At 35.8% G+C, this 15,345-nt stretch overlaps 1 protein-coding gene across 1 annotated transcript in view; it reads left to right on the top strand.

The window, feature by feature from the left end:
* Positions 1–14,783, top strand: part of LOC134384008 (mitochondrial adenyl nucleotide antiporter SLC25A24-like) — a 54,840-nt gene extending 40,057 nt beyond the window's left edge. Inside the window, exons 6-10 of the mRNA XM_063105611.1 lie at positions 1,590–1,742; positions 8,859–8,970; positions 11,074–11,237; positions 12,041–12,191; positions 14,608–14,783. Of these exons, the coding sequence (XP_062961681.1) occupies positions 1,590–1,742; positions 8,859–8,970; positions 11,074–11,237; positions 12,041–12,191; positions 14,608–14,783 (756 nt within the window). The remainder of the gene's footprint in view (positions 1–1,589; positions 1,743–8,858; positions 8,971–11,073; positions 11,238–12,040; positions 12,192–14,607) is intronic.
* Positions 14,784–15,345: the final 562 nt, after the last annotated feature.

The following is a 15,345-nucleotide window of genomic DNA, read 5'->3' as shown; positions in this document are numbered from 1 at the left end:
CCGGCAGTGGTGACGCCTACCTGCTTGGTCGAGTTATGTTCTTTAATGTAGTCACATTTCTTTTTCTGCAGAATTTTCTTTTCTAGGCACCATTCCCTGTGGAAGGATGATATCTTGGAGTCAGGGGTCAGGATAGTCTTATAGCAGCCGATTGCTTCCTTGAGAGTTGCTGAGAAGTGCATGGTTTTTCATGGACTTTTGTTGTCTTCTCCCTTCTCGTTCTTTTTAAAATATACTTTTTATAAAGTAGTTATTACTTTTTAAATAATTTATATTCTGTTGTCTTTGTGATTAATAATGTAACATGAGCATGTTTTCATGTTATTTTATATTTTTAAAATAGTTTTTAATAACTATGCAATATTTCAAGTGAATGTGTCATAATTTATTTTATCATTTTTTCCTATTTTAGACATATAGGTGGTTTTTAATCCCCCTCTTTTTAATCTACTATTCATAATTTTATGATGAACACAATTGTTTATGAATCTTTTTTATATTTAGTGTTATTTGTTTAGAGAAAAATTCTAGTTTAAATAATGACATGAACATTTTTAAGTTTTTATGTATATACTGCTAAATTATTTTCCAGTTTTGTCCTACTCACAAGAGATGAAAATGCTTATTATTCTCTTATTTTATGGATAGGAGGCCATTTTATTAATGTTTTAACTTTAACTTTCTTTAAAATGACATTTTTCTCATATAAAGTAATACATTAGAAAAATGGGAAAACATAGAAAAGCATAAAAGAAAACATGAAAATGAACTGTGATCCTCATGTATTAATTTACTAGAGATGCTGAAACAAAGTACCACAAACTGACTGGCTTAAATAACCGAAATTTATTGTCTCACTGCTCTGGAGGTTAGAAGTCCAAAATCAAGGCGTCGGTAGGGTTGGTTCTTCTTGAGGGCTGTGAGGGAAAAATCAGTTCCAGGTCTCTTTTGTTGACATGTAGATGACAGTCTTCCCTTCACATTGTCTTTCTTCTGTGTGTGTCATATCTCTCTGTGTCCAAATTTTCCCCTTTTTAAGGATGCCATTCTTATTACATTAGAGCTCACCTAATGACACTTCTTTAACTTGACTACCTCTGTTAAAGACACTGTTTTCAAATAAGGTCACATTCTTAGGGGATGAGGGTTAGGACTTCAACATATGAATTTTGGGGGGCACAGTTGAACCCATAACACTTCGCTACCCAGATGTATCCACTGTTCAAAGTCTGATGTATTTTCATCATTCTTTTCTCAATGCTTATTTCAATGCACTCTTCAATAATCTTGTAATATTTTGGTAGTAACAACACATCTTGCTTATGCTGAAATTTTCTGGTAATTAAGTTATTACTGTTTTCCTTAAGGTATTCTTCTTTTCTTTGGTGTGTTAGGTTAATTAAATTATGTATTTGGGGACAAGAAAAAAGTTAATGTATCAGTTTTTTATGTCTCTAAAAGAAAATTAAAATGGTGTTAAAAATCATGAACTTATACATGTATGTATAATTATTTTGCTAGGAATAACAACATCAATACCATATTGCCAGCAAAATAAATTGAAAAATAAATTTGCTGTTCATTTCTAGGTTCATAGTTTAAAGTCCAGGAAAATGAGATTGATTAGTGGTTTTGAGCACATGGTAAAAGAAGGAGGAATTCTTTCTCTTTGGAGAGGAAATGGTGTAAATGTTTTAAAAATTGCACCAGAGACGGCACTCAAGATCGGGGCCTATGAACAGGTAAAATTGTGTGTGTAAAATTCACTTTGGGATGAGATGTATTTGTTTTCAAATAGTATAAGTTATTAGTATCACATGAGAGTCCAGGAGTGCTCTGTGTGCTTCTCAAGTTTTCCATCTTCACTGTAAATTTTGTAGCAATTCTCTTTTCTTTAAACACTTTTATAGAATATAGAATTAAAGTATTTCTTGTTTTTTTTTGTTGTTGTTGTTTGTTTGTTTTTTGTCTTTTTCGTGACCCGCACTCAGTCAGTGAGTGCACCGGCCATTCCTATATAGGATCCAAACCCGTGGCGGGAGCGTTGCCACGCTCCCAGCACTGCACTCTCCTGAGTGTGCCACGGGCTCGGCCCTAAAGTATTTCTTTTGTATGACGTTCACAAGTTCACAGGACCTCAAAATTTTAAGAAAATATAAAATATTGAGAATATCCTTTCTCAACTCAAGCCGTCGAAAAGCAAGTATATAGATGTTTAGGACAATGGACTTAGTTGTAATGCACATCTTAAAAATATATGTCTTTTACTTAAACTCATTCAACAAATATTTCTTTCATCAACAAATGTTTCTTGACTGCCTAATGTGTTCTAGACATTTTTCTAGGATATGGAGATGTCACAGCAAGTTAAACAGGAAAAAATTAAAAAACCAACTAACCATCAACAAACCCCACCCTGCACCTGCCTTGATAGAATTTATATTAGAATATAAGTTGGAGGAGACAATAAACAAACAAATAAAATATATCATATGTCAGATGGTGACAATTGCTATGGAGAAAATAGAGGATAGAAATTGGAGACAGACGTTAACAACTTTTTCAGTGAGTTTTGCTGTGAAGAGGAGAAGGGAATTGGAGTGGTAACTGGAGGGGGCATGGGATAAAGAGAGTGTTTTTGTTGAAATGGAAGAAGCAATGTTTGTATGCTTTAGAGAATGGTTCAGTAGAGAAGGGACATTGATGATACAGGAAAGAGAGGGAATATTGATAGGGGATTGTCCTTGAATCTTTGAGTAGGTTGGTATGAAAGTGCTATGAAGGTGAAAAAAAATTCATTCCCTTCCAGTTCACTGTCTACCATCTGTAGGGTGTGGCCCTTGTCTTCTTGCATCCGAGATGAAACTCCAGCAATTACATCAGAGTTCCAGACAAAAACAGGGGAGGAACCAAAAAAGGATACAGCCCCTCGCATTCAGTACACTTCCCAAAAGTGACATACAGTACTTATGCTACGTATTATTAGCCTAAACTTAGACACATGGACACATATAGTTGAAAAGGAATCTAAGAATATAGCCGTTATCTGGGAAACAATATGTACAACTATAAATTAAGTTCTTATTTCTTAGGAAGAAGGAGAGAATGGATATTGGGACACTCCTAGGAGTCTCTGCCACTTAATCAGGTTTTGTCTTTTCTTTTAAAATCTGTTTAAACTATGTCTTTTAGAAAAATAGTATACTTCTTTAGGATAGGGACCTTAGCATTATTCCCAGAATAGTGCCACCACATTATTGAATGTTATTGAGTAAATAGCCTGAAGTCATCATTCTATAGATGTGAAAACCAAGTCAAGAGATGATAAATTACTTGATGTGACATATTTAGTTTGTGATAGAATCAGCTAGAATTCAGGTTTATTGGTTCCAGTTCTCCTATCTGGAAACAATACTTTTTTTTTTGGCAGCTGGCTGTTAAGGGGATCTGAACTCTTTACCTTGGTGTAAACACCATGCTCTAACCAACTGAGCTAATGGCCAGCCCATTGAGACAATACTTCTAATGCTATATTAGAGTAGAGGTTCTCAGTCAACGTATTATGACCTATTAGTGTGGCTTAAAGAGATTAACTGAGGTTCATTGTAAATTATTATTAATAGTAGTTAAATACCAAAGTTTAGGGAGGTAGTTAAAGTTACGTACTCTGGAGCCAGACTCCCTCGGTTCAAATCCTAGTTCTGCCACTTGCTAGCTATGTAAAATGGGACAAACTACTTAACCTCTCTGTGCTTCATTTTTAAAAATGTTCCTTAACTTAAAATGGAGAAAATAACGATTAGAGTTGAGGCAATTAAATGAATTTACACACACACACACACACACACACACACACACACACACACACACACACGTAGTACTTAGAACAATATCTGACACAAGTATTTATGAGAATTTGCTATTTTAAAAATAGATCTGACTTTAAATTATTCCTATAATGCACTTTAACTTGGCTTTTGTGCTCTGCTGGGTTGCTGCAGCTCCTTCATTGTCCTCTGGAGCTCTCCCAAAGCTATTTTCATCAGTAATTAGTTGTGTAGTCATTGTTTTTGTGGGAGAGTAAACATGAACATCTCCTAGTGCACTATCTTGCTAACATCCAGAAATCTGTTATTTCTTCTATCTTTATTAGTGTTGCTGGCTACTGTCATTTTTTACCTGGACTACTGACTAGATTCCCACCTAGTCTCTATATCTCCTATCCACTATTTACAACTGCCACCAAAACAGTCTGTTAATAATATAAGTCTGGTTATGTAATTTCTTTTCCTTAAAACCCTCCAGTGGACCTTTTTTCTTAAGTACAGAATCCTTCTCCTCACTAACAAGGTGCAAAATAATCTGGCTCCTGCCCTTTTCTCATTCTTCTTTGCTCTCAAGGCTGGCCCTCTTTCACCTGTTCCAGTGCACCATGCTCCTTCCTGCTTCAGGTCCTTCTTACATACTATTCCTTTTGCCTAGTAGGAGGGAATTACAGTCCATACTGTTGTAACTGTTCCCAAGGCTATAAGTGATTGTCATCTCTCTGCCAGTCATTCTAGATTTTCTTCACCCTTGACCAGTACTTTGGCTAGTCTAAGTTGTTTCTTCGGTGGACAAAGACTTTTATCTCTGAGGAATCTGGATTTTTGCTTTTTTTTTTTTTTTTTTCTTGTCTTTGTTTGCTACCATTACCCCATTCATTGTTACAACCAGGCAGAAAAACTCCATGTATGTATAAGTACCCACCTTTTCAAGGGGTTTTTAAAAAATTCATGGAAAGATTCTTATTATTTTTAAATTCTGTTTTTCCATGAACTTTTTGAAGTGCCCCTGACAACATCTAAAATCTATTTTCCTAAGGCTTTCTCTGGCTTCTGGAGCTTGCTCTGTTCCTGAAAAGGGCAGGCTGGAAACAATAAGGAATTAAGGCTCTTGGGAGCAGCCTTCATTAATGACTAATGGGCTTTGGTTGATAAATACCTGTCTTAGTCTGTTTTGTGCTGCTGTAACAGAAAACCTGAGAGTGTAGGAACAGAAATTTATTGGCTCACACTTCTGGAGGCTGGGAAGTCCAAAATTGACACTGGCATCTGGCGAGGGCCTTCTTGCCTTCTTGCTTTCTTGCTGCATCGTTATGTGGCAGAAGGCAAGAGGGCAAGAGAGAGAACCTGCTCTCAAAAGCTCTTTTAGAAAGGTATTAATCCCACTCATGAGGGCATAGCCCTCATGTCTTCATCACCTCTTAAAGCCTCCACCTCCTAATACCATCACATTGGCAATTAAATTTCAACATGAATTTTGGAGGGGACAAACACTCAAATCATAGCAGTACCACAATGCCTTTGCCTCCTTGTGTAGGATAACTCTGAGGTCTATGTTATGTACTAGTTCTATCTGAAAACAGCCATCACTGGGTCTCTTAACAAGGACTCCCCTTTCATCCTAGAAACATAGTCAGGTAGTAGGTACTCCAGTCTCATGATAAAGTGCATTCTAACATTTCCACACTTCCTGAGTGTACTGACCCCTTCCTAAACACTCTATTAAGACTTTGGAATCACCACCTCATTTACTATTGGCCATGATTGTTTCCAAGCTTTAAAGAGCCATCTAAACAACATATTAGGACTGGTACCAAGTCCTTCAAGGGAGAACGCTCCATATCAATAAAGTCTCCCTATCCAGCAGTATATTCCAACCCCCACACCCCCACTGCCTAACACTCTTACGATTGACTCCCACGTGTGTTTCACTGTTCCTACCAGTCCATATTGGCCAGGTCCTGCAACTCTTTGGTGAGAATACTATTTTCTTATAGAACATGGACTATATTTCTCCTTTGGGCTATTTGAGGCCTGATCTTATAAAAATTATTGGCTAACAGGCAATAAGGGGAAGTGGGGGCAGATTGCAAACAAGACAAACATCGTTGTATTAGTCATCTGCCTCTTTGAGGCCTGCATATGGTCTGTGGACAAGAAGAGGCTGGTCTGCTTTAGCAGTGGGGAGGGGGCAACTTTCTGCCAAATTGGAGGGTGATGGAGAATTTGGGAATTTAGGTTTTTCAGGCACATACACCCAAATGCCCCCATCCCATGTCTCAGGGTCCCACTCCTTCCCAATTAGGGTCCTGACTTCAGCATAGGAGACTTGTTGAAGCTATTCATTTGGTTTCCTTTGCAACTCTGCTACCTATACATTTATATCCAGGGCCTGATTTTCAGCACTGTCTATTCTCCAGCTGTAGGAGATGAAGGTCTCTTTAAATGTTGCTGTGAAGGTCTTATAGTGTTCATAACATGCTTTAAGGTGATAGTTGGTTAGCCTAAACTTGATGTTCTCTTTCTTCAAACTTTCTAAGGCAGTTAACAAAAGCCAGCTAACTCTACAATCCTTATGATTGTCCCATACTGCTCACTTATTAGAGCAACTGCACAATGTAATGCTTTCCATTCTACTAATATCTCATTTCAAGCCACCAGGACTAAGAATCTTAGTAACTGTAATGCCACAGTATGTATACCTATCAGTCCATTTTGAGTTTCTATAAGAGAATACCAGAGACTGAATAATTTATAAAAAAAAGAGATTTATTTAGCTTATAGTTCTATAGGCTGGGAAGTTCAAGAAGGGTAAGGCACTGGCTTCTGGTGAGGGTCTTGTGCTGCATCATAACATGGCAGAAGGTCAAAGGAGAAGTAGACGTGTGAAGGAGGCAAAACATGAGGGGCATCCTCACTTTATAACAACTCACTCTTGAGGAAATTAACCCATTCCCACAAGGACTAATACAATCTTGTGAGAGTGAGAACTCACTTATTACCTACCATGAGAACTGGCACCAAGCCACTCACAAGGGCAAAATCCCCATGACCCAAACACCTCCCATTAAGCCCCACCTCTTAAAGGTTCCACTTCCCAACATTGCCACACTAGGAATTAAAGTTCCAAAATGAGTTTTGGTGGGGACACTCAGACCGTAGCAATACTGCAAGTTATTATCATCCCATTTACCACTAGCAATGGGGTCTTTGTTGCCAAGTGACTGATGGCTGATCTAGTTCTAGTAATATCTGTAGGGTGCTTTCTAGGACCACTTTTGAAGTGCTACCAATTATCTTAGTTTGGATTCCCCCCAAAGTAAAGTCTGGGTGCAGATAGTTTTTTGCAAAGAAGGAGGAGTGAGGAAGCTGGATCCAATGAGACAAGGGAGGAAAAAGGCCAATATTACGGTATACAAATGAAGTTTCTACTGTAGGCAGTAGGGGCTTGATTACACTGGAACTTCAAGGAAGTGTACAGAATACCTCCCAGAGTTGTCTGTTTTAAGAAAGGAAGTGGAAGCATTTATCTATCTCCTATCACACATTATAAAAGGATTGCTCCTGAAACTTTAACTTCCCTAGACTTCTGGGTTGGACAGGCTCCCACAGTTTTGGAGAAGACCCTGCTGCAGAAAAGCAGAGGCATAACAGGCTTGTGCTTTAGATGAGGCTCTGTCAGTTGAGTGCACAGAACTGTCCAGATGTGATGCAAGGCTCCAGAATTGTCTGTCATGGTCAACTATCTGTCCACTTAAGTGTGGGGGCCTGAGAGTTGTTTTAGAAATCATTGAAATATGCAGATTTTGTATGCTAGGCTTATGGTTTTTCTAGGAACATAATTCTTCCAAAAATGACTTACTCTTCTTGTTTACTTCCTGTCAACACAACATGAAAGTATCCACACCAAAAGATCTCTTCCAACATTTTATTTTCCACCTTGTGTTTAGTCATTCTCTCTCTCTCTCTCTCTCTCTCTTATTTTTATAGCAGGCTACCTTGATGTCAACTGAAACAATAGGCTTAAATCACATGCCAACACTCTTAATTTGATTTTTGCAGATAGGCAAGCTCTTTAGGACTATCATTTTCTTCTATTGGGGAACAGAAGTAGGTAGCTCTTTGTATTAGTCTGTTTCTTATAACAAAATACCTGGAACTGGGTAATATATAAGAAAACAAAATTTATTGCTTACAGTTTCAAAGGCTGGGAAATCCAAAGTCCAGGAAACACATCTGGTGAGGGTGTTTTTGGTGGTGACTTTACGGCAACACAGGAATATCACATGGCAGAAATGATGGAGCAGAGAGAGAGAGAGAGAGAGAGACTTTCATGTGCTCTCTTTTTAAAGCCCTCAGAAACATGCACATGACCACCATTATCAATCCGCTTGCAAACTGACTTTGGAGAAAGCCCTGAGCAGGAAAGTAGAGAGATGCTTTAGCTCGTGTCTCATAGATCTTGCTAAAAGCAGCAAGGAGCAAGCAACATTAACCAACATTCTGAGATTTTTCCATCCAGCTTTCCTAGAACTTCATGCTCAAAAAGAAAATAGTTTACCTTCCATTTGCATTATATCACAGGAAGCAGTGCTGTCAGTTATTTCCACAAAATGTCAAAAAGTCCATCACCTTCTCAGTCTGTAATATCTGTGTCCTAACAATAAAGCTATTGCCATGTATTTTAGGTTTTAGTTATTATGGCACCCTACATCCAGTTACCAATTTCTGTACTTGTTAGGGTTTATTCTAGGGTTCATTCATGTTATGAAATGAAATGCTCGTGAATATACTTAAATGATTCGATGTTGCTAACTTATTTTGAAGAGAAAAAAAAAAGAGAAAGGAGACAATAGAGAGACTTATTATCTTAGACAATTAACTGCATAAAAATCAAAATCAGGTACTTTACTTGGTTGTACCTGGTATACTTTTAAAATATAATTTTATGCAAATAATTAATGTTATAAACTTAGAAATAACATATATTTCATTTCAGTAATAGTATGCATTTTAATACTTTTATTTATACAGTATAAGAAGTGGCTTAGTTTTGGTGGTGCTCAATTAGGAATTCTTGAAAGATTTATATCTGGTTCATTGGCTGGTGCAACTGCCCAGACCTGTATTTACCCCATGGAGGTATGTATTATTGTAAAATTTTAACTAAAGTCGTGCTTTTAATGCAAATTATAACTTTTTATAAATAAATCCCAGTTCAATATTTTGTACAATAAACAGCTTTATAGCTACAGTACCTAAGTTTCGTATCAAGTTTCAGTTAGCCTCAAAAGAGTTTTTTTTGTTGTTTAAGACAAAGGTAGTATTGTAGATGGACCAAGAAGATGAACAATTTTGTTGATTGATTGATAGAATCACTAATTCATTAATCAGGCAAGTTCATATTGTATACCCATTAAGTTTAAGAAATTTTGCTAGGTGCTGATCCAGAGAAGAGTCAGACAAGGATTTTGGTCATGTAGCGCTTATAGTCTAGAAGGGGAAATAAAACATGCACATCAGTGATGATGATCTAAAATTGAAAATAAGTTCTAGAAAAGAGATCAATATAAAGGGCTGTAGAAATTCAGACAGGAGATATTATTTCTAGCTAGGGATTTCATGAAACACATGAATAGAATGTGTGAGCTTGGCTTAGAATTTGGGCATGCAGGGATTAGGAGGAAGGGCATTTTTGTTGGAAAAAATAGCTTGAGCTAAGGAATGGTGGTATAAAAGTAGGTATTTAGGTTTGGACTGGACAATAGCATAGGTGAAGGGTTAAGGCCAGATCAGAAAGGCTCTTGAATGCAGCTTGAGGAATTTAATTCCTTAAAAAGCAGGATGCCAGTAAAGACTTTGGAGAGTGAAATATGATCCTGGTAATGTATTTTATAGTGGGAGAGACTAAAGAGATGGGACGACTAGATACAAGGTATTGTCATGATTCAGGGAAGTGGCAGTAAGAACCTGAAGTGTGATACTGACCAGGGGAAATTGACTTATGTTAGAGCATCTTAAGTTGAGGAAGAAAGCAAAGTTCTATCTGGGTTCTGTGCCTGAGTGTTCAGGAGAGTTGCGTCTAAGTGAGCCAGACTGAGAGATGATGGGTTCAGATTTGCATATATTTAATTCGAGCTGTTGGTGGACCAACCAAATTATGATTTTCAGAAAGCAGTTGCAAATGTGATACAAAGACTTGAGATTTCAAGTCTTGGTGTTATCTGCAGAGAGGTGTTATTTGAGATTTTGAGATTGCCTAAGAAAAAACTAGTATTTTTTAAAAAAAGTGCTGAGAAGAAAACTTTTGAGAAGTCCTTAACTTAGGGAGTAAGAGGAGAAAAATATGCCAGTGAAGAAGATAGAAAAGATTTACTTGGATAAGAGGAGAGTACACTGCCTTCGAGAAGGCAGAGAGTTTTAAGAATGGGATTATCCAAAGTGTCTGGTCCTGCAGAGAAGTCCATAAAACAGAAGGCTCCTTACTGACTACTTGGAGGCAGCCCTATCAAGATACATGGTTTGCCCAATCAAGACAGAGTTTATACTTTTTTTGTCTTAAACGTTTTGGAGAGCCATTTCTCCAAGCATGTATAGAGCACTCTTAAATTAAATTAATGGAAGTTAAGATGACAAGGAGTGAGACTCTATCAGGAGTATTACACTGTGCACAAGAATATTGATCATTTAGAGCCCACGGGAGCCTACTGTTGTCCTCATAGCTTCCAAGATATCACTACTTTATGAGGGCAAAATGAGCCCAAGTCATTAAATTACAGTGTGTACGCCTCACTGCTACGATAGTTCCTAGACTACACATTTTAAGCATATATAGAAATTTTTTTCCTATTGGTTCTTCACTTTAACATGGCCATATACTTTTTTTTAATTTGAATTTTGGCTATGTTTGCTTTATTTTTTTGATAATAATGTTATCTTAAATGAATTTGTTTAAGAACATGTTGCCTTACAGCATATTAAAGGAGTTTGAGTGGGTGTATCAATCATAGGCACAGTGATTAATTTTATTTTCCTGTTTGAATAATTAAGAAAAACCTCTGTACTATATTAATTGTCCATAATTAAAAGCTAGTAACTGAGAAGTTGGAATTATGTTTATGATTGCATTCTTTTTTTATTTCTATGAAAATTTATAAGCATTGTGATATAATGCATCTCACTGGATTGCCACATGAGTAGAGTGAATCTGATCAATATATCCTTATTATATTCTCTCACATTTAGGTAGTAAAGACCAGACTGGCTGTAGCTAACACTGGAGAGTATTCAGGGATTATTGATTGTGGCAAGAAGCTTCTGAAACAGGAGGGTGTCAGAACCTTTTTCAAAGGTTATATTCCTAACTTGCTAGGTATTATACCTTATGCAGGCTTAGATCTTGCTGTTTATGAGGTGAGTTCATTCTCGTAATATGATGTTATATGTTAGATTTTTGTAGATGTTTAAAGTATTGAATATTATAGCATGTATTTCTTTTCCTTTTCGTATTCGGGCTTCTGTGGTCTTATTAGAATAAATCCGTTGCTGCTATTTGTGTAGGGCTTTCTCCATTCTTTTATTTCTACAGTTCAATATCTTTTGCTTTCATACCAGAGTGCCATTACACATTTCTCTCTTTATGGTTACATGACTGTTGTATGTGCACAGAAGAGATATTTTAAAATCTATTTTTTCAAAAGCATCAAATGATATATGATTTTGTAGTAATTGTCCTAGTATGTAATGGCAAAGTTGCTATTCTTTAATAAATGAACAATTCTAAAAGCACTTAGTGATGTTTTAAACCCACTGTTTCTAAGTATATTCTTCCAGCCACTTTTATTCAAGGAAAAGTAAATCCGAGAAGATCAGTCTTTCTTAAAAGTTGAGAACAAACCTAGAGTAGATTGTGCAGTCTTCCTCTCTGCAATATCTGTGAGAATCTCCAGAATTTTGTTCTGGTCTTTGAATATTATTATAAACAAAACAAAATAAAACAAGCAAATCAAAATAAAATAAACAAAAAAATAAACCAAACATACACAGAGACACAAACATAGGAGAACTCAAACTGAGGTTGCATGAATAGTTTATTTGAAAACATCTGTGCCCCCTGTTCTGATATGACAGCAGGGATAGATGCTCTGTACTAAAGCTTTATTCTATTTAAAGTTGTGTAGTAAATAAAGGACATTTACTACTCTCTTTTCTGCCAGCTTTTGAAGAATTATTGGCTAGAACATTATTCAGAAAACTCCATAAATCCTGGGATAATGATTTTGCTGGGATGTAGTACATTGTCTCACACTTGTGGTCAGTTAGCCAGCTTTCCTCTGAACCTTATTAGAACTCGGATGCAGGCTGAAGGTGAGTTTTTTTTCCCCCTCTAATGAAGTAATAATAACTAAGTTAAAAAGTATGTTTTAAGTGAGTATAAATTAATGATTTAAAAAACTGTGGAATCGATAAATAAATCAAAAGCTAACTCTGATTTTTTTAAGGCATGAATTTTGAGTTTATTATTTTGTTGACTAGTGCTTTTTGTGAATTTCAGATTTTATTTCTCTTTCAAAGATCTCTTTGGAACTCCATATTTCTTTCCATTACGGATAATCTCTTTAAGGAGTTTACAATTAGGAAGTACCATATAGAACAGTAGAAAAGATTTGGCTTTCTTCAAATTGAATCAACAGTTACTCCATATGAACATGTAATTTTCCCCCTAGTTCTACTATCATTGTTATATTCTGCATCAGGGACTTAATACATTTGTGGAAGTGAACTCAATTGTTTTGTATTCCAATCCATGTAGGAAGGAGATATTAAGAAGAAGGGAGGGTATCTGCTTTGTTCCTCTCAAAGTGAAATGTTAGGAATTTAGATTTTAAGAAAATATGTTTATCACTTTTCAAGAAGAAAAAAAACCTCCACATAATCCTATTGTTAACTTATTGACTAAACTATTTAAGGGGTCATGTACTAAGTGATATTCTTTTACATTCTTTTTCTTCCTCTTTTTCAGTTAGATTTTTAGATTTAATTTATATTGCAATCCAGGTGGAAAATATCTCTATCCATTCCATCACTCATTCATCCCTCTCTCAAACTTGTCATATCCAAATCCAAATGCTCCACTGAGGTCCTTCATGAAAGACTGTCAAGCATTGTTCAATAGAACTTTCTGCAATGAAGGAAATATTTTATATCTGTGCGGTCCAGTACAGTAGCCACATATAACTATTGGGCACTTGAAATGTTGCTCTACAAGTGAGGAATGGAATTTTTAGTTTTATTTAATTTAAATAATTTAAATTTAAATACCCACATGTGTGTAGTGGCTACCATATTGAACAGCACAGAACTATTCTATGAGTAGAGAGAGAGGTATACTCTGATGTATGAGGAGACTTCAAGCAGTTCATGGAAAATGGAATTAAAAGATAAAGATAAAAAATATCAACTTTATTTCTTAACATAACCTCAATCAAATTCATTTTTGTAAGTGATGAAACCAGCCATTTAGTCCATCCCTAAAGAACTGAGAATCCTGGGATTTTAATCATGTTAATTAACTTTTTATTTTTAACATTATTAACTGAGGAAAAATGGCTACCTTTTAAAGACTTTTTAAGATTAGGAAACAAAAAGAAGTGAGAAGGAGCCAGACATGACTGTGAGGTGGATACCTAATGATTTCCACCTGAAACTCTCACAAAATTGCCCTTGTTTGATGAGAAGAATGAGCAGGAGCACTGTTGTGGTGGAGAAGGACTGTCTGGTGAAGCTTTCCTGGGCATTTTTCTGCTAAAGCTTTGGCTTTCTCAAAAAGCCCTTGTAATAAGCAGATGTTATCATTCTTTGGCCTTCCAGAAGTGAACATCCCCCCCAAAATGTTGCTATGACCTTTGCTCTTACCTTTGCTCTTGACTGATCCACTTTGGCTTTGACTGGAACACTTCCACCTCTTGGTAGCCATTGCTTTGATTGTGTTTTGTCTTCAGGATTGTACTGCTAAAGCCATGTGTAATCTCTCATTCCAGTTCTTGGAGGAAGTGCTTCAGGATCTTGATTCCATTTGTTTAAACTTTCCACTGAAAGCTCTGCTCTCATCTGCAGCTGACCTGTGTGCAACAGTTTTGGTACCCATTGAGTGGAAAAGTGGCACAACTTTAATTTTCAGTCAGAATTGTGTAAGCCAAACCAGTTGAGATGTCTGTGGTTTGGCTATTGTTTCTGTTGTTAATTGCAGGTCCTCTTCCATTAGGGCACAAATATGTTTGATTTTTTCCCCTTAAATTGATGTGGATGGTCTGCTTCTGTGGCCTTCATTTTCAACATGGTCTTGTCCCTTCTTAAAATGAGTTATTTATTAGTATAAAAGAGCTGATTTCTTTGAGGCATTGTCCTTGTAAACTTTTCATAAAGCATTGATGATTTCACCTTTCTTCCACTCAAGCTTCTTCATAAATTTGATGTTTGTCCTTTTTTCAATTTTAACATAATTTATGTCATTATGATAGGGGCTCTTTTTAAACTGATGTTTTATCCTTTTCATGCCTCAACCTAGATCCTGTTTAGACATGTTGTAACAAGTTAGTATGAGTTTATTTTGGTGCAAAAATATTTTGCAATTTATTCATTGTTTTTTCATAATACATATTTCCCATGAATTTTTTGAAGACCCCTTATAATTTTAATCTCTGTAAATTCTAATCATTGGACTATCTTAATGTATCAAGATTAAATATTGAATTACACTGATTTCTTGTTTTTCAATTTATAGCCCTGGTGGAAAAAGAAACAACACCTATGATTCAGCTCATTCAAGATATATATAAGAAAGAAGGAAAAAGGGGATTTTTCCGGGGTATCACCCCAAACATCATAAAGCTGCTTCCTGCAGTGGGCATTGGCTGTGTGGCTTATGAAAAAGTGAAACCACATTTGGGATTAACCTAGAAGTGAAATATCAAATTATTGTCATTGCCATAATCACTTAAGTGTAAGATAATACCTAGGTTATAAAGAGATCATATCTTTTTTTAAAAGGGAAGAAGTATCAAATAATTGTTAAAATATTTTCTGTCTATTACAGAAATCTATAAATTAAATAATTTGGTAAAGTTCTTTAATGATTTTAAATCCTTAATGTTCACAGAATTTTATTAACATTTCCCACTACTCACCCTTGAATCCTAACTTGAAACTTGTTTTTGATTGGAGTTGAATATATCATAGTGAAAGATTATAAAACATTTGGTAAGTTATAAGAGTTTACGTTAATCTTTTTGTATTTAAAACTCTTTTCCAAAAGTTGAGCTTGAAAAATGTTTTATACACTCACAGAAAAATCAGTGCATTTAAAATTGATGTTATAGTAAATAATTGGAGTCTCCATTTCTCTTCTTTAAAGAAAATGGAAATCTGGTTTCATAATTCTTTCTATCATATTGCGGGTGGGGTAATCATATTTCTTCTCTGGGCACTTTTATGAACAAAATGAACTGTTAATTCATTTTGG

The sequence above is a fragment of the Cynocephalus volans genome, chromosome 8 (assembly GCF_027409185.1).
Source record: "Cynocephalus volans isolate mCynVol1 chromosome 8, mCynVol1.pri, whole genome shotgun sequence".
NCBI classification, from domain to species: Eukaryota; Metazoa; Chordata; class Mammalia; order Dermoptera; family Cynocephalidae; genus Cynocephalus; species Cynocephalus volans.
Note: the sequence above shows the minus strand (reverse complement) of the source record. Positions and strands in the feature narration are given on the sequence as shown.